Source organism: Lacerta agilis, chromosome 13 (assembly GCF_009819535.1).
Source record: "Lacerta agilis isolate rLacAgi1 chromosome 13, rLacAgi1.pri, whole genome shotgun sequence".
Classification (NCBI taxonomy): domain Eukaryota; kingdom Metazoa; phylum Chordata; class Lepidosauria; order Squamata; family Lacertidae; genus Lacerta; species Lacerta agilis.
This window is the reverse complement of record NC_046324.1, coordinates 7,663,722-7,683,958: the sequence shown is the minus strand read 5'-3', so window position 1 is coordinate 7,683,958 and position 20,237 is coordinate 7,663,722. Positions and strand designations below refer to the sequence as shown.

Genomic DNA, 20,237 nt, shown 5'->3' with positions numbered 1-20,237 from the left:
GATGCTCCCAGGGCAGGGCTAGCCAATGCAGTGCTCTCCAGATGTTGTTGGATTTCAGCTCCCATCACTCCCAGTCAGCATGGCCTATGGAGAGGGTTGATGGGAGTTGGAGTCCTGAGGTGTTTAGGACTCCAGCTCCATTGGCTAGCCTTGTCCCACTTTGGGGTGGGAAATATTCACAGAACTGTTCTGTCACCCTCGTTGGAGCATCTGCAGGAGACTGCCCTGTGTGTACAAGGAAGAGGCAACAGGAAGAATTATGGCACTTACCTGGTAGAAGGTTCTGATGCTGTCAAGTTTTTTCGATATATTTTTTAAAGGTCTTTCTTTATCTGTTCTCCAGAATCAAGTCCAGAGATGAAAACATGACTTCACAGTAGGGATAGGTCAATCTATTGGTTTGGATTTTCTTTTTTCTCATTTTTCCAATCTTCAATTCAGTTTGTGATTGATTGATTGATTGATTGATTGGTTGATTTACAACATCCTCATGAAAATCCATCAGTGTTTTAGTGTGAATTTCTCCTAAGCCACACCTTTTATTTTATTTTTTGCAAAGCAGCATTCCCCTAATATAAGGCATTTTTGTAGGCTGCTTTCACCAATATATGCATGTTTCTTCTCACTTTACCCTGGTGTATGCATTTTTGTACACATGACTTGGCTGCAGAACTGCATTGCAAAATTCGCAGAATTGCAAATTTCAACAGATGGGCTGCCTTTCCGTTTCTGTCCTGTTTCAGGAAGTGTGAATAAGTAGATTTGCTTTGAAATGCAAACTCAATCAAATTGCTCCAACCACCATAGTCCTAAGTACTTTTAAGTAGCTAGCAATATCCTGTTATTGCCCCTAGTGTCCCAGTTTGGTAGTTTGGTATTTGGAGAGAGATAATATTGTACTTTTAGAGATGTTCATAAAACGGCATGCAGCATCTATGCGGCTGACAGGAGGCCATACTGCTTTTTCCTGAGATAGGCACATCCAACACCGAGAACAATGTTAAGCATTGTGAGGTGCTCCTACAACAGAGAGCCATTAGTTAATAGCAGTGTAATTGATTTCCAGCCACTAAGAACGCTGGTGAACCATTTGACTTGGGTCATTAGTGGCAGCACTCATGAATATTCCTGACCATCTTAGCTGTGGGCGGCTCGAGACAAGAGGCAGCGAAGTTCCAGGAAACCCCATCAGCATCCACTCTGCCTCCTTGAATACATTAAGCCGTCCTCCCTGATCTTTGGCTTCATCAGGCGGTTATCATGGAAGGCATGCTAGAACAGGCCATCCCAGCAGCAAATGAGTAACACTCGTGTTTGCAGGGAATGGTGTAGAGGGATGGAGAAATGTGATTCCCTTTGCATTTAAAGCTGAATCTTTCAGATCGGCGTTTTCTGAAACAATATGTGAGCTGAAACACAGCCCCCTTTGAAATTTGCACTCCAAATTGGGCAATGCAGCTCTGCAGCCAAGTAAGGTGTACAAATACACATATGCAAGGCTTCATGGAAATGAAGATATTGCTTAAAATAACATACAAAAATGCATTAGACTGGGAGAGATTGCTTGCAAAAATGTGCGCGCAACAGCAGAAACTGCACATAAAAAAGGGGTCGATTAGGGTAAGTTCACACAAAATTGCTGGTGAATTTTCACAAGGAAATTTGCATCTGGAAGGCCACAGGTCCCCCCATTGCCAAATCACAGCAAAGTTCACCAACTTGGTACCGTCCAGATTTCTTGGCCTATAACTCCCGCATTCTCCTACTTTAGCCCCATTCCATGTAGTGAGGTTTTGCTTTTGTGTTTTTTTCTGGGATAGGAGGCAGGGGAGAGAATGAAGCAGCTCTTGAAGGATTCTGGGAATTTGCAAGGAACTCTTGAAGCATCCAGTTGACGGGAGCAATGGCAACTGCCAGGCCACTTGCCCATCCCTAGCCCTGCTCCTGGTTGGGCAGCGGAAAGAGACAGGGCATTGCTATGTAGAACAGGGTGGGGAACCTGTGGCCTTCCAGGTGTTGTTGGACTCCATCACCTATCAATCCCAGCCAGCACCGCCGGTGTCACAGATGATGGGAACTGAAGTTCAGCAACCTCTGGAGGGCACCAGGTGCAGGGCAAGAGCATACACAAATGCACAATTTTCACATGCAGGTCCTCACACTCCAAATGCCACAGATAATTTTGTTAGGGCTGGGGTCCGACCATGTGGCCTTCTTCGCTATCAATCTATGATGTAACCAATTAACTAACCTCAGAGGATGTGATCCTACAGCAGATGCCAAGAGCAAGCCTTTTAAAATTAAGTTGCCCAGTGCATTTGGAAGCAAGTTAATGTTTGACTGTCATTTACATTGCGTGCTACCAGGGCCGGATTTAGGTTTGATGAGGCCCTAAGCTACTGTAGGTAATGGGGCCCTTTATATGTCCAGCTGTCCTTTGTCAACAACAAATGGTCGCTGTTTTGTGTTGAATATGGGCTATATGGTAATTTATGGACCTAATAGGTATCTAAAGCCATTTGCACATGTATTTTATCAAAGTACATCCAGTTTTTTCCCCCTTTAAATTTTTTGGGAGCCCCCAAGAAAGTGGGGCCCTAAGCTATAGCTTGTTTAGCATATACATAAATCTGGTACTATGTGCTACATAGAATTCCATGCCGCTATATCCCTTGACCTTTCTTTTTGGTTTCATTCATGACAGACGTTTGGCTAAGGAGCACTTTGATTTAACACTTTTACTGCGAGTCGTTTTCCTTTCTGAACCCCCAATTGCTTTTCTCCAGGGGGGGGGGGAGTCACAGTATCTTTTCCCCAGAGGTTGGGGTGGGGGGAGAAGCCCAACTCCTGGAAAAGATTAAGCTCCCCCATCTCCTTTTACTTGCAATGCCCTGTTCAAGAACTTAGTGTCTGTGGCTGCTTCTGGAGTAGGGAAAGTTATGTGGAACATATAGTTTGACCCTTTATTGCTTTTAATAATTGAAGGGCTGTGTTCGAAAGGAGACAGGTTGTCAGCTTGGGTTAGAGCATCTGCTCTGCATGCAAACAGCCCCAGGTTGAATCCCCAGGTAGGGCTGGAGGAGATGCCTGGTTTGAAACCATGGAGAGCTGCTGCCAGCCAGTGTAGACTGATCTGCAGTAGATGTACCAACGGTATGACTCATTATAAGACAGCTTCCTATGTTCGTATGAAAGATAGACGGGTCTTTAAAATGCATGAAAATGTAACACTGGAAACACTGGTAGAGTTTAATCCAAGCCAGGATGCGTCGTGCATTAGAATTCATATTTTTTTTCAAGCTAGGGTTCAACCCTGGGCCATGGGATGTGGTAATAAGCTACATTCATTCTAATGAGTCTTTTGGGGGGTAATGCTCTTAATTAGTCATACGGAGATCTGTTCTGCATATGTGCCCTTGGGCATGTGCAAAGTGCTTCTCCCGCACCACTGTGCAATTATAACTAGCCTCCACATAGCTGAGAAGAGGGTGTTCTGAGGTCATAACTTCCAGGCAGATTTGTGATTTGCCTTGGCTTTTTAGAAAAAAGCACAGAGGCCTCATTCCAGGGCAGGAAATGATGGGGGGGGGCCACGAAGCAGGTCCACAGGGTGCATGCCTTCTCATGTGCTACATTTCCAAGTATGCAATTTAATAATTGCGCATTGTTCCATGGGTCTAATAAATACTTATTTTATTAACAACCTCCAAACTCTGCGTGGCTTCCCACCGGCGTTCCCCAACATCTCCGCCGTTAACAGATCAGAAAGAATGCACTCGGCATGTGTCCTTCCTAACTAAGCGAACATGTTCTAGAAAGTCAAGAGAAGGGCTGTGGGCAGATTTGTCCCCAAAATGGGTTTTCGTTTTAGCTCGGTGAAGGGAAGAAAACTCAAGATGATGTCCAACCTTATGGGTTCTCTTCTTGTCTGTAAAGAAGAGGTGTCTCACCCCCCTCGCTCCCTTTGGGGACTTCTTTGTTTAGAGAAAAGGCGAGTAAGAGTTCAGAAAACTATGCCTGGCATGGAGAAAGTGGAAAGATAAAAGCTCTCTCAGAAGAACTCGTGGACACCGAACAAAGCTGACGATTCAGGGCGGATAAATGCATCACATAGTTGGACTGTGGAATTTGCTTCTTCAAGAGGCAATGATGGCCACCAACTTGGATTGTTTCAAAAGAGGATTAGGCAAAATTTTGAAGCTGTCCATGGCTACTAGCCATGATGCCTATGTTCCAGCTCCATCTGTCAGTGGCATTGCACCTCTTGAATACCAGTTTCTGAAAACAGCAAGTGGGCAGAGTGCTGTTGCTCTCAGTTCCCGCCTGCAGGCTTCCCATGGGCATCTGGTTGGACTAGGGCTATTGGTCCAATCCATCAGGCTCTCCTTATGCTCTTCTACGATACATGTTAATAATAATAATAATAATAATAATAATAATAATAATAATAATAATAATAATAATAATAATGGCAACCATAGCAACAATTCATTGGGTACTAAAACAACCAACTGCCCATAAATATTTATCAGGAAGAATTTCCGGACGGGCAACAAGGAGCCTAAAGGCTAACAATTTTTATGATGGCATCATCCCGAGTCTACTTCACAGATGCATGAAGTATAATCCTCAGATTTCATTTCAAAGCAATTGGAAGCCGAAATGTTTTGAGACATAAAAAATCCTCTGTTGTTGTTTTTTAATGAACTATAATTGAGCAATGGTAGTTATTAAAACAATCAGCTTGGCAGCACTGAGTTAATTAACACATTTGGTGGGAAAGGAAACCATTTTCTGTATTCAGGCCCAGATGCATGGAGTTGAACTTTTTGATGAGTTGCAATCCTGCACTGGAGCCTCTGGGCTTATCATTGGCCTTTGTCTTGCATACATTCCAGCTCTGATTGCATTTCCCTTATCTTCCCTGACCCCCTGTTCCTTTCTGAAGTCGCTGCTTACAAGTCCACCACCACCACTCTTTGTGGATTATTCTATGCATCTGATAGTCTTCAGATTGCCTCTTTGTTGGTTTTACCAGAAATCGTCACTAATGATCTGGTCCCTGGGTGGTCTTCTTAAATTACTCACTGTCCCCATTTCCTCCTCTTTGCCTTTAGGGATGTGTTTTGTTTTTTAAAAAATGTGAGTGTGCATCATTAGATTGGTCACTCTGGGTTTCAGCCTCTTTATGCCAAGCCTATAAAAGCACTGTATTTTTCGCTCCATAGGGCGCACCAGATCATAGGGCGCACCTCGTTTTTAGAGGAGGAAACAAGAAAAAAATTTTTTTCTGGTTTTCCTCCTCTAAAAGCCCTGTTTTTTTGTGGATCAGCTCAAATTTGTGCAGCTTTTTTTTGCAAAGGGAAAGCCCTGTTTTTTTGAGGATCAGCTCAAAGTTTTGCATCTTTTTGCAAAGGGGAAAAGCCCTGTTTTTTGAGGATCAGCTCAGATTTGTGCAGCTTTTTTGCAAAGGGGGAAAAGCAAAGCTTCTTTTGCAAAGGGGAAAAGCAAAGAGGAAAAGCCCCGTTTTTATGGGGTTCAACTCACATTTCTACAGCTTCTTAAGGAAAGGGAGCCATTTCTACAGTTTCCAGACAGATAATCTAATCAGCCAGTCACATGTCGATGGGGAAACAAACAACCTCCCTCTGTAGCACATTCAACAATGGAGGCCTGGGCAAGAGGGCGGGGCTGAAAGGGAGCCAGGGACTCTTATCTGTCTCCCGATCTCTTGCTGATCAGCTGCTGAGTGGGTTCCTTTCAACACCCCCTTTTCTCTTTGTAAAATAAAAAGCACGATCCTCTTTTGGCCCCTGGGCAAGTCGGCTCCATAAGACACAAAGATATTTCCCCTGACTTTTTTGGGGGGTGCGTCTTATGGAATGAAAAATGCAGTAAGTCAAGGCTGCAATCCAGAGCTTCACTGGACACAGTGGGACTTACATCTGAATATGAGTAGGCTAGGCTGGCACTAGTTTTCTGGGACGCTGGATCAATTTGACCTGACTCTTTCTAAAACAGCTGCTGACACTCTACGTGATGGCTCCCCGCAGTCCCAGGAGAGGAGGGTGTCTAGCGTGCCCTGGTCCATTTGGACACTCCAGTTAAAAGCCTCTTCCTTTACTGCTTTCCTCCCACCCAGTACAAGCAAGTGGAGCAGTACATGTCCTTCCACAAGCTCCCAGCTGAGATGCGCCAGAGGATCCATGACTACTACGAACACCGCTACCAGGGCAAAATGTTCGACGAGGAGAGTATCCTGGGAGAGCTGAGTGAGCCACTGAGGGAGGTGAGTTGTATAGGAGAGGGGCAGCCAACATCTGAATGAGGGGTTACGCAACAAGGGGGGGACCCCACTGGGGACTGAAGAGTGTGTCCAGAACACTAAAGAGTTAGGCCTAGTGTCACTCTATGAAAGAAAACGTAGCAAGAGGCCAACAGATTAATCAACTCGCACCTTTGTGTTAAGTTGATTAACCTGCTGATTGGTTAAATCTGTGAATGTCCGCATAGGAGGGAAGGGAAAAAATCCCAACAGCTTTAAAATAAGAAGTGTACAGTGGTACCTCGGTTTTTTAAGGTAATCCGATCCAGAAGACCGTTCAGCTTCCGAAACGTTCGGAAACTGAGGCACAAAGGGAGGATTTCGATTTCAGTGGAGAAAACTGAAAAACACACAGTGGAAGCCGTTCAACTTCCAAGGCGCGTTGGAAAATCGAAGCATTTACTTCTGGGTTTTCAGCGTTTGAAAACCGAAACGTTCGGCTTCCGAGATACTCGAAAACTGAGGCACCACTGTATCTCCTTTGTTTCTGGATGGGGAGAGTGAGTACAGCCTGGGAATAATTTTAAGGGTCTGGCTGAGAGGGCCACCTTAGGCTCCCAGGCCTGAGCCTCCCCACCCCTGGTTTAAACAAGCAAATAAAACCACAACCACTTGCTGAATTCCCACCCTCTCTCACACAACCAGGAGATCATCAACTTCAACTGCCGGAAACTTGTGGCCTCCATGCCTCTGTTTGCCAACGCAGACCCCAATTTTGTAACATCCATGCTGACCAAGCTGCGTTTTGAGGTGTTCCAGCCAGGCGACTACATCATCCGGGAGGGAACAATCGGAAAGAAGATGTATTTTATCCAGCACGGGGTGGTGAGTGTTCTCACCAAAGGCAACAAGGAGACCAAGCTGGCTGATGGTTCCTACTTCGGAGGTAAGCAATGCCTACCCTGTATGGGTTTTATAACTTCATAAATGTAGTGTTCACGGGGTTTCGTCCAATGGACTGTTTCTTAGCAGAAACATTTTGCACCAGCAGAACACTCTTGCGCAAAAAGAATGCACAAGCAGGTTACTTCGTTGCCCAACAGATTGCAGGATCTGTTGCGCAACAAATTTTCACTAGCACAACTGTTGCATTGGTGTCCTCTGTGGTGCAACATTAAAACTCACCAGTCTTCCAGCACAAGAATTCTTGCATTAGTGAACAGAGAATGTTAGATAAAAACTCCTAAGTCATTTATACCCAAATTCATTTTGAATATATTGAACAACAGTCCCTCACGTTTATAATACCAATGCATTTTTTAAAAATGTGCTGCATAATGCTGTGAGCTTATCCATAAATCCCATTTCTCCCTAATCATTTGTTTCACTAGATTTGAATTATTACCGGTATCTATATACAAAAACACCCAGAATCAAAAGGCAAGTAACATTACAATATAACAGCCAAGCCAGTGGGTTTTTCCTCTAACCTTTTTAATTGCGTTTTTTATTAAATATTTTCTTGATTCACATATACTGTACACACTGCTTTTGTAGGAGAAGCAGCTGTGTGGGACACATAGCACCCCCTAGTGGTGAAAGCAGGGATTACATTAAGAGCCCAAACTGAGAAACCTAACAAGGAGGTATCATAAGCAGTTCATCCTGTCCGTGGTGGACTGTCATGATTTCTTCCCTAGGCTCCCCAGGAACTGCATTGCATAATTTCATGCATCTTCCCAAATGTACCATTCCTGCTATTCCTTGATAGGAAGCTGTGGCAGTTAATCCAGTGAAAACCATCAGCTTATAAAAGTAGCTGTGGCTCAAAGAACTCCTCATAAAAGCGAGTTTTAGTTGAGCACACACTTGGTATATAGAAAGTATCGGGTTCAGTCTTGTCCATCTGCAGTTGGAAAAGATCAGGGAATAGGTGATGGGAAGAACCATTTGCCCAAGACCCTGCTGCTTTGAGTAGGCCAAGAGTTGCCAAATTTTATAGGCCTGTGGGCATAGTTGAATTTTTGAGTGGGGGCCATGGACACCACCTGCCTCTGGTCACTTTTTCCTCCTCTGTATCTGCCCCCCTCCCACATACATAGAAACCATGTGACCACCCACTTCAATAGGTCCTTTTAGGTTTCTCTCAGTTTTTCATTTTACTGACCTTAAATTCAGTTCTCCACATTTCTGGAGCAATTTAAGTTTTTTGTTTTTTTGTTTTTGTTTGTGTGTGTGTGTGTGTGTGTGTATATATATATATATATATATATATACACACAAACAAACCTTTATTAAATTTGTGGTTTTTTTAAAAAAATCTTACATCACACAAATAATAACAGACATAAATTTACAATAATCTCTTTCAAATTATAAATCAAATTTAAAATATTACTTCATATTGCTTCTACAATGGTTTTCTTAGTGTAATACTCATTTCATTACTCTAGCTAATAATTTAATTACTCTCATTCTTAAAACACACACACACACACAAAACAAAATTATATATAGTTTAAATCTCCCACGTGTGTATCTTTTTTTATAAAAAAAACTCTCGTGGAAATTCATGAGCATTTTGGTGCAGATTTCTCCCAATACACACATTTTTATATGCAATTTCATATAATCATAGAGTTGGAAGGGACCCTGAGGATCATCTAGTCCAATCCCCTGCAATGCAGGACTATACAGCTGAGCTGCACCATGCAGGGATCGAACCTGCAACCTTGGCACTCTAACCAACGGAGCAATCCAGGCTAATCTACACTTCTTTGCAAGACATCCCCCCAAACATGATGCATTTTTGCACGTTATTTTACCAATGCATCCATTTCTACGCACACATTCCTCCAATATATGAATTTTTGCACACATTGCTGGGTTGGAGATCTCCATTGCGAAAAATGGAGAAATCTGGTGAACTTCGAAGGATAAATCAGTTTTTTACCTGTTGCTTCACAAAAAGCAAATTAGGTTGTTGCTCATTAAAATGCAGGACAAGAGCCAGCGTGGTGTAGTGGTTAAGAGCAGTAGAGTTGTAATCTGGTGAACCAGGTTTGCGTCTCCACTCCTCCACATGCAGCTGCTGGGTGACCTTGAGCTAGTCACACGTCTCTAAAGTCTCCCAGCCCCACTCACCCCACAGAGTGTTTGTTGTGGGGGAGGAAGGGAAAGGAGAATATTAGCTGCTTTGAGACTCCTTCGGGTAGTGATAAAGCGAGATATCAAATCCAAACTCCTCTTCTTCTTCCTCCTCCTCCATCCCTACCAGGCATCAGGTTTGGAGGGGGAGTTACAACAACAACAACAATTTATTCGACCATCAGTCAGAACACAATCATTATCCATACAAATTTTAAAACCTGAGACAACTCAGAGGGGTTTACACTAAAACATACACTAAAAGTAGATTATACTTAAAAGACCCATATCGGTACTATCGATTTTAACCTTACGTCGTTTAAGGGCCAAAAAAAGAAATTTGGCCACCTCAAAGGTTGTGGTACCAGTAAAATTATTTGCCAAAAACGAAACCTGACATTCTCCATCTACCAGGCTAAGGTGGCCTAAGAGTGGAGCTATCAATTTTTGTCTAAGGGGGAGTTACAAGTGCCTTTGGCTCAAATGCCACCAGGACAGGCAATCGTAACCCGCTCTGATCATGAGGTCGTAAGTCAGATCAAACACCGTCAGTCCTCGGTCCTGCGGGGACTTTGCTTTGGCAAGATGTGTCATGACCTTCTGTTCCCGCTTGTGTAGCAGAGGTGATTAGCATGCGCTGAATGAACTAGCCATGCCTGGAACGATGCCTGATAGCAGAACCCAAGTGGATAATTAGATGAATGAATTACTATGTAGGAGAAAGGTAAGAACAGTGAGGAAATTACCAGATAGAGAGTTCACCCTATAAGCAAAAGAACGAAAGGAAGTAGTGTGATTATATACTTCAATGAATCGAGGGGGGTGGGGAGAGATTATACTGTATAGGAAAATACAGAGAAGGCATCACTAAATGCACTAGCGAATGTTCTAGCCAGACATTTAGAACAAGTATAAAAATCCCCTATCTATCATCACCATATGAATATGCAGCTCAAAACAGGTGTGATAAGTTGTCAGGAACTGGCTGCACACTGAGGAGTGGTGGCTGGTCACTGGGGAGTGGACACCGGGAGAAGCCGGGTTGGAGACTGACTTGGAAGAAGGGAACGCAGTACATTTCCAAGCACAATTCAAAGTGTTGGTGCTAACCTTTAAAGCCCTCAACGGCCTCGGCCCAGTATACCTGAAGGAGCGTCTCCACCTCCATCGTTGAGCCCAGACACTGAGGTCCAGCTCTAAGGGCCTTCTGGTGGTTCCTTCACTGCAAGAAGTGAGGTTACAGGGAACCAGGCAGAGGGCCTTCTCGGTGGTGGCGCCCGAATTATTTATCCCTGATCCAGAGGATCTAGAGTCAGTGGCAGGAGAAGTTGCAGGATGGGAGACTGCAAAACAGGTGCAGGTGGAGGGAGAGAAGTCTGGCTTGTGCAGAGTCAAAGGCTTCCACACCCCCTTCTCCTGCCCCCACCTCTCCTGCTCAACTGTCTCCCAGGACCAGGAGAGGATTGAAGAGGGAGAAGCCCAAGCAGGTTACATGTAGGCACCGTCTCTGCCCGCTTGCACACAGCTTGGGTGGGGGAGATACATAAGCCCGAGGCGGGGCCTCTCCATTTCAGTTCCTGTCTGATCAGGTGCACACCTAGGAGTAATGAGAGACATAGGACTGATGGACATGCCTTTCCCTAACTTGCATGTGTACTTTGGATGATAAGGAGTTAAGTCTTCGCCCAGAACATTCCTGGCCTGACAGCACCATGACATGAACTCACAGTAACCTGCTGTGATCAAGGTTCCAGGGGCAAGCTGTGAACCTCTAGGGCAGGGGTCAGCGACCTTTTTCAGCCGTGGGCCGGTCCACCATCCCTCAGACCATGTGGTGGGCCGGACTATATTTTTTTGGGTGGGGGATGAAGATGGGCCAGACTATATTTTGAAAAAATAATAATGAATGAATTCCTATGCCGCACAAATAACCCAGAGATGCATTTTAAATAAAAGCACACATTCTACTCATGTAAAAACACCAGGCAGGCCCCACAAATAACCCAGAGATGCATTTTACAGTAAATAAAAGGACATATTCTACTCATGTAAAAACACGCTGATTCCCAGACCATCCGCGATTGGGCCGCATCTGGCCCCCGTGCCTTAGGTTGCCTACCCCTGCTCTAGGGCTCATTATCTGCATCTCAGGGCTCTCCCCAGGCCATACCTCTCTCTAGCCACACCCCTCTCTCCAGGCCACACCCCTTACCGATACTGACTTGCACCCTCCTTTTGCCTAGCTGGAATGTGTCTTGAACTATGATGACACCTATTGCTTCCTTGCCTAGGTGGAGGGGTGCATGAGTATGTGTGGAAACTATCCTACTGCCCCCCCTTTTTTGTTTCTTGCCCTGCTTATCAGTAATATAGAGCCTCCAGAATATTGTCCAGAAGGGAATATGGCTCTGGGTCTGAGAAAGAACACCCACTCAGTGGGTTTTGGAGAATAGGGACCCTCTGGCTGCAATTCTGAATTATGGACTGGCTGGACACAGAAGAATGGTGGGAGGCACCAGCTGGGAAACCCCCAAGGGAAGAAGGCTCAGAGCCAGGGGATTGGTGGTGGAATGACAATGAGTGGTCAGAGGGAGAAGACTGGGAAGAGGAGGTGTCGGAAGCTGAAAGGCTAACAGGCCTTAGTGAGCAGGGAGAGTCTGTGGCAGAGGGAAGCCCAGAATCAGAGGCAAAAACTGAAGCAGGAGAGGAGGGAGACCAAGAGGCAGAGATGAGTCAGGCTGGTGAAGAGTCATGGGGGTCTCCCCCTCCTGCTGCAACAATCTCCCCTCCTCCCTTGTCTCCCAGAACCAGAAGAGGTATGAAGAGTGAGGAGCAGAGACAGGTGTGTCAGTGGCGTCTCGGATTGTTTGAGAAGGACCTGGTGAGGAGGAGATTTAGTCAGCTGTGGGAAGGTGGGGATCTTCAGTCCAAGACCTACCGAGAAGAGCTGCCATACTCATTAGGCCAGGCACCCCTGAGCAGGTCTTCCTTGTTTCTTCTAATAAAGAGTTAACTTCACTTCCTTTTTTGTGATTTATTGCTGGCTGGCACCCTGACGTACATGCACTTGCGATGGAATAAATGCCATGGTGTTTACTATGTCATTCTAGAAATTTGCCTGCTGACTCGTGGCCGGCGGACGGCGAGTGTGAGAGCCGACACTTACTGCCGCCTCTATTCCCTCTCGGTGGACAACTTTAATGAGGTGCTTGAGGAGTATCCCATGATGAGAAGGGCTTTTGAAACAGTGGCCCTGGACAGACTGGACAGAATTGGTAAGTGCCTCACATGGTTATTGAGTTACCTGAAAACTCATAGGTAGAAGGAAGCACTGGAAGCAAAATTCAGCATCCAGAGGTTCTCAGCTTCTATGTTTTAAAAAGCAAGTTTCTAGTCCTTGTCGTTATTCAATTTTCTTTCACCAACAAATCCAGGAGAGGAGATAATCTGAATACACAAAACAAAGCCAGACTCATCCCCCCCCCCCGACCATGCAAAAGAGATAAACAAAAGACATAAGCTCCCAGCCCTCCTGACTGCAGAGACAAAACTGTTAAACATGTAGCTGTTGTCTGGTGAAATCTTCAAGGCCTAACATTTCTTGGTGTCAGGTGGAATGGCAGGAAGTAGAACTTCAGTGCCTTGGGTTGCTTTTTATTCTTCCCAGTGACTTTAATAGAAAGAGACAAAAACTATACTAATCAACCAAATTTGCAGGTTGCCGTTTTTCTTGAAAAGCAGGATTTGGTTTACCTTGGCGCAGAATTTTGATTATTTCTGAATGCAGGTTACATGGGCTCCTGGTTCTAAGTATGGCAGATGTGGGTGTGCTGCCCTTCATTTTCTCACCCATCCATCTATGTCCTAACTCATACGTAACATTCAGAGCTGCTTTCTTGGGGAAGGGCCACAGCTTAGTGGTAGAGCATCCTTTTTGCATGGCAGAAGGTTCAATCCCTGGCATCTTCAGGTTGACTTTGCATCCATCTGTCTCAGGAGGTGATGGAGGAGTGCGAATTTGGGACTGAAGTCAAACTGTTGGAAGCTCACAGCGCCTGCTGTGGCCGTAGAGACTGATATGGGAGAGCCATGTTTTGCTGCAGCTGGGGCAGATGAAGGCGTCCGGTTGTGCTGCTGAAGATGAAAGAGTCTCCATTTGAAGCCCTGAAGAGCTGCTGCCAGTCAGTGTAGACAAGACTGAATGAGATGGATCAATGCTCTGACTCCATAAAAGGCAGTTCCCTGTGTTTTTAATATGTGTGCAACAACAGCACACTATTTTACCTAGTACTTCCTCATGCAGCGCATAGTTAAACTACGGATCTCCCTCCTGCAGGAGGCAGTGATGGCTGCCACTGAGTGACATTCTCCTGTGCATTCTCTGCATAGTTAGAAGTGCTAGGTAGATTTGGCTTAGGAAGGTCTCATACTGTCTCTGTGGAACGTTTGTGTGTGGCACTGGGGACAAGGCGCAATGGATGTGTGGGGTGCACACTTACACAGGAGCAGGTGAGCTCTGAGTAGGTTCTGCATAAGTAGCCATGCCTTTGCTGAAGCAACACAGGTGAATTCAGAAGAGCACAATAGAAAACATGCAAGCAGCACTATTCCAATGCAGTGAGTTGTGTGTGTTTTAAATTCAGCTTCCACAAATCTCTCCAGTGATGCCACTTGAGAACCACAGCGCTGCTTCTGTTCCATGGTGTGGGCATCCAAGAACAATGCAAGAATACAAAAGGACTTGGGGGTGGGGGGTGGGGAGGCTTGTGGCTGCCTGGATTTTTAAAGGACAGCCAAAAGGCACATGACCAGTACAGAATTAGAGGGACGCACAAAGGCTGCTGTTAATCACTGGAAAATGTTAATAATTGCAAGCTTAAAATGTGGTTAAGTGATACAGATGTGGATAACTTCATTCCCCACCCCAATTGGCACACACACTTTGCGTTATGTGCTGGAGCCCTGTCGGGGGTGGGGGGGGGGGGAGAGAGAGAGAGAGAGAGATCTTGAGAGAGAGAGAGAGAGAGATCTTGAGGCTGCTTGCAGCTGACTTGACTATTCTTCATAAATCTCTCCCTCTCCCTTTTCAATGTGCCCAAATTCTTTGAGCAACTTTGAACAGCTTTCTAAAACAAAGCACACACTTTTTCGGGAACATTGCTGAGGGAGAAAATGAAAACGCTTCTTTTCTCCTGCCCACCGCTGCATTTGTTTTGCAGCAGATAAGAGACGAGAAAATGCTTCCCCGAGTTTGTCCTTAATGTAACGGAGGGAGAAGAACATAACAAAAGAACTTAAGGGCAGCTACAGTGGATAAGACCTGAATGGTGCTATTTTTCTAGAAAAAGAGGTGCCAGGAACTCACTGTGAACGTACCTTCCTTGTTCTCTTACCATGGCAATGGAGCCCACCTAAGAGGTGCCGGAACTGAGTCCCAGTGAGTTCCTGCTGAAAAGAAGCCCTGGACAGAAGGGCCACCAGCCTCCCCCAGCCTGGTGCCCTCAGTCAGCATGGCCAGCAATCAGGGATGAAGGGAGTTGTAGTCCAAGTATGCTAATGTGGTATATTGGTGAGAGTCTTAAACTAGGATCTGGGAGAACTGGGTTCAGATCTTGACACAATGACCTCTTCTTCCACTGCTCCCCTCCCTGAAGCTGGTCTTGAAAGAAGAATAGAATCATAGAGTTGGAAGAGACCCCAAGGGCCATCCAGTCCAACCCCCTGCCAAGCAGGAAACACCATCAAAGCATTCCTGACAGATGGCTGTTAAGCCTCTGCTTAAAGACCTCCAAAGAAGGAGACTCCACCACACTCCTTGGCAGCAAATTCCACTGTCGAACAGCTCTCACTGTCAGGAAGTTCTTCCTAATGTTTAGGTGGAATCTTCTTTCTTGAATAGGATGGGGTGTGCTCATGGTTACAATGTTGGTATGTTCCCAACCCACCCCCACCCCCAAAAGGTTGGTGATCTCTGGTTTGGGCCTCTAGGAGGCCCCTCTTTGCAGTTCTTAATTTTCTTCTGCTTCCTTCACAGGGAAGAAGAACTCCATCCTTCTCCACAAAGTCCAGCACGATCTCAACTCGGGCGTCTTCAACTACCAGGAGAATGAGATCATCCAGCAAATCGTGCAGCATGACCGAGAGATGGCCCACTGTGCGCATAACGTCCAGGCCGCCGCCGCCGCATCAACCCCCACTCCGGTTATCTGGACGCCACTGATCCAGGCCCCTTTGCAAGCCGCAGCGGCCACCACGTCCGTAGCAATAGCTCTCACCCATCACCCTCGCCTCCCGGCGGCCATTTTCCGCCCGCCTGTCTCTGTTCTGGGTTCCCTGGGGCAGGCCCCGAACCAGACTCCGAGACAGCTGAGGAGACTTCACTCCTTGGTGTCTTCGGCCGGGCCTTCCATCGTGGGCTCCCCTTCAAGCACGCAATCCCAGCAGCACACCCCGGGGGCAGACACCCTCTCGTCGTCCTCCTTCCAGATCCAGCAGCTAGCTGGCTTCACGGCCTCGGCCGGCTTGGCCCAGTTCCATCGTGCTTCGGCCGGCTCTCCGTCGGCTGCCTCGACTCAGCAGCAGCCCTTGGGGAGCCCGTCCTCGGCAGGCCTGAGCCTGTTGCACCAGGGGCCTTCGGATTCCCCGGAAGGGGTGGCTCAGCAGCAGGCTCCCGACAGCAATCTCCTGAGCGGCTTTGGCCCCTTCCAGAAGGCCCCTGCTAGTTCGCCATCCACTGCCTTCCCCCAGCTATCCTCCAATTCCCCCAGCAGCCCCCTTGGCCGCACACAAACCGCTTGCAGCAACAAGCCCGCCCAGCCAGGCCAGGCCCAGCAGCTCTCAGGAACTGGAGCCCTGGGAGGGACGAACCACTTTCCATTGCCTCCCTCCTCAAGCTCACCACCCTCCAGCTTACGCCAGCTGGCACAGGCCTCCGGAGGCTCCCCGTCAGCCTCATGCCAAACCCAGCCAAGTGCATTAGGACCTTCTGCTTCTCCTGCTGCGACCGTAGCTCAGTTGCACCACGAAAGGTCACCCTTTGCCTCTATGTCTCCTTTGAAACAGCCCGCCAGTGCCCCTCCTCCGCTGTTCCCGCCCTCAGGCCTTAGCCCTCCTAGTCAATGTGCTGCAGCCAGGACTTTGCAGTGTGCCCCTTCTGGGGCAAGGGGCTCCCACGGATCTCTGCTGATGCCTCAGACCTCCAGTCCTCCTCTACAGGTCCTTCAGCCCAGGAGTACGCCGCCGCCACCGCTTCCACCGGGACGGTTAAGCCAGGACCTCAAGTTCATCTCTGCTTCCCATCCAATTCTGCCCCACGAAACAGCTCAGACTTTAAGCCGAGGCTCTTCTCCCCACTCCTCTAGGGAATCTGTTTCTAGTTTCTCGTCTTTCTCTGGAGGAGGGGGAGCAGGAGGAGGAGGGACCAGGCCTCTAGGGAAGCCATACAGCTCTGTACCAGGGCGAGTGACTCTACCACGCCAGATGTCCTCAGGTTCACTGCCTCCTCCGCCTGCATTTGAGGCCAGTTGCGCCATCCCCCCACCTCTGACTGCTGTCGTGACTGCTGTCGAAGGGAGGAAAGGGTCTATAGGGCTCACTGGGGAACGAGAGCACATCCGATCAAAACTGCCCTCCAATTTGTGAAATGTTCTCCTTCTCTCCCCCTCACCTACATTTTCTGGCCGCCGTCCCCCTTGGCCACAGTTTGGAGGAGCCAGTTTTCTTTCATTTGTGCTTTTTAGATCCCAATAGACTTTTACATGGCTCCCATTTTCTTCCTTTGTTTTCTTCAAGCTAACAATGATTAGAGGTTTAAAAACAATAAGGAGAACAGCAGCAGCAAAAAAAGATAACCAGGTATTCTTAGAGCTATAGATTTTGAGTCACTTTCTTTTATAGAGTATTTTATTACACGGAGCAAAAGATTGGGGGACGGGGACGGGGGAAAGGAATGTAATCAATATGTGATGATGATGATAATAATAAGAACAACTCAGAGAGTAGATGTGCAGCTGATGTAAAGGATAAAGCTAAGAAAATTGGCTCCCTTTGGAGAAACAGATCTCTCATTGATGTAAGTTGGTGTCAGGAATCCAAAGGTCACCTCTTGAGCTGGTAAGATCTGGAATCCCGTGTCCACGTGTCAAATTTTAAATTACATCTGAAGAGGTTACACGTGGGATCTCTGAAAGATATACAAGTAAGAAAACGAGAATTCACTCCCCTTGAGGGGGAATGAAATACGTTGAACCAAACTTTCACAAATTGCCACAATCAAAATGGTTCATACCTCTAGACCCTCTTTCCACTAACATTTGTGGAGGAGTTTCTTAAACCTATTCCACCCTGTCCCCTGTTGTTTTTCTGCTTAAAACACACTCAGTCTCTCTCTCTCTCTTTCTCTCTCTCTCTCTCTCTCTCTCTCTCTCTCTCTCTCTCTCTCTCACACACACACACACACACACACACACACACACCTCTCTAGGGATGGAGGGGATATTTTATTCAGTTTGCATTTAAAGGCAAAGCTATCAAATTCACATTTTCTGAAATAATATGCTAACCAAAACAGCTATTACCTATATACTTGAGTATAAGCCTAGTTTTTCGGCACACTTTTTGTGCTTTAAAAGCTGCCCTCGGCTTATACTCAAGTCAACCATTCCTTAAGAAGTGTACAAGAACGGTGGTTCTTTACTCTCCCCAGGCAGCTTGTTCCATTCCTGAACTGCTCACATAAATGCAAACTTTAGACCCCAGAAGGCAGAAAGCCTATCAGTTAAGGAAGTATTAAAACCCCACAGGTGCTCACTTTCCTTGGCTTCTGCTTAAACAGGACAGGATCCCAGCCTTCTCTGTATAACACAAGGGAACATTGTGCTGTGGGTTAAACCACAGAGCCCTAGGGCTTGCTGATCAGAAGAATGGCGGTTCGAAACCCTGCGACGGGGTGAGCTCCACAGCAGCAAAGGAGGAAGAGGAAGGAGCAGCCCAAAGGGCTGCTTTGGGCTGCTCGTTCCTCCTCTACCACAGTGGCAAAGGTGAACCGGCTTATACTTGAGTCAATAAGCTTTCCCACATTTTTGTAGGGAAATTAGGTGCCTCGGCTTATATTTGGGTCGCCTTATACTCGAGTATATACGGTATTCAAAATTCACATTTGCCTGAATTTTGCAATGCAGTTCTCTAACTAACTGAGTAATAATTGTAATTGCATATTAGTCGAAATTGTGCATTAAAATGAATATTTTTGTGAAAACAGCATAAAAATGCATTATGTTAGGGAAGATTGCTTGCAGAAATGTGCATTAGTCAAAACAACAGGCAAAAATGCATCAATTGGGGGAAATGCTGATGAATTTTCATGAGGACTTAAAAACAAATCACAAACTGCTGCAAAATGGAGAACTGAACTTAAGATTGGGAAAAGAAGAGAAGGTGACAGAACCGAAATTGACAGATTCCCTTCCATCCCTATAACACCTCAATCTCTGCATTGAACCCTACTGGGGGGAAACTACAAGTGCTTGTATTCTTTCCCCTGCACAGCTTTCATTGGAATAGTAAATGGCTATGAAAGGGAACCCATCACCTTCCAGATGCTATTGAACTACAGCTCACAGCATCCCTGACCATTGTCCGTGCTGCTGGAGGATGATGGGAACTGGAGTCCAACAGTATCTGGGAGGGTCACAGGTCCCCCTTGTCCTAACCTGTGCTCATCCTTCACTTCGGATTCCAGCCTCGGGACCACGACATTGTGTTTGGGTTTTAAAAACTCACCCCAGAAAACAGCAAGTAAACTTCCGATAGTTCCACCTAGTGGCCAACTCACCACTAAGACTGTGAAGGGGAGGAGCAAGCAAATTCAGAAATCAACACGGGGGCATGGCAAAACTTGGGATTCAGAGGTCTGCAAAAGGTTTGATGTCGGTACTCGGTTTATGCTGCGTTTTGTGGAAGGACACCAGCAAGACCTTTTTCCTAATGCTTTTGTTGCTTTCAGAAGCTCTGGGTTTTTGTTTTGTTTTTCTAAGCTACTTCTAGACCAAGCATGATACTTTCAATGTTCTTCCATTATATCCATCATTGCATGGTTGGCCTGTGGGGCTCTGTGGGCCTGTTATGAGATTTTAGTAGCAACAGAAAACCTCGGCAAAGAGTGCAAAATGATGAGAGTATTTGCCTGCCCATTGAACAAGGCACCTCCCATTTTACCGTTCAATTCGAATGTGATGCACCAGCTACAGAGGTGCGCCCAACCCTCTTGCATCAGACTGACTGGCACATCCGTGGGCATTGGAGTGCTCTTAGCATGGCAACAGGGCTGTGATGAGCTGCCTGCTGTTGTGTGGAAGCCAAGGGCTTGCGGGGGGCGAGCATTCAGTAAGAAAATGCATTTGACAGTCCCACCACACTCTGTCCATCACACCACCAAGGAACCACAGCTGGTGTCACAAACACACACACACACACAGAGTTTGAGGGTGTCCTCCCATCATTACCTATTTTTTATGACGACACGCTCAGCAACTGCACCAGCCCTGCCATATGTGTGTTTCTGCCCCTGTTTCGAAAGGGCCGCAGAAACCAGACTTTACTGTGTACAATGATAATGAGCAATAAAACTCCCAGAATTCCTCAACAAGGCTGGGAGGATCCTGTGTGCTCCTTTAGGTAGATTTTTGAGCATCCCTGATCAACAGAGGTCTCCATGGCCCAAGGCAAGTCCTTAATGGGTAAAGCAAGCTGGTGGGCAGATATCCCTTGCTGCAACCTCATAGCTCCTGTACCAATCCATTCCATCTTCCCATTGTCCTCATTTTCT

The 20,237-nt window shown here is 46.4% G+C and overlaps 1 protein-coding gene across 1 annotated transcript in view; it reads left to right on the top strand.

Annotated features, from left to right (window-relative positions):
- HCN4 (hyperpolarization activated cyclic nucleotide gated potassium channel 4) overlaps positions 1–17,524 on the top strand; it is a 77,796-nt gene extending 60,272 nt beyond the window's left edge. Inside the window, exons 4-7 of the mRNA XM_033167420.1 lie at positions 6,143–6,289; positions 6,971–7,211; positions 12,523–12,687; positions 15,447–17,524. Of these exons, the coding sequence (XP_033023311.1) occupies positions 6,143–6,289; positions 6,971–7,211; positions 12,523–12,687; positions 15,447–17,053 (2,160 nt within the window). The 3' untranslated portion in view covers positions 17,054–17,524. The remainder of the gene's footprint in view (positions 1–6,142; positions 6,290–6,970; positions 7,212–12,522; positions 12,688–15,446) is intronic.
- The last annotated feature ends 2,713 nt before the right edge of the window (positions 17,525–20,237 follow it).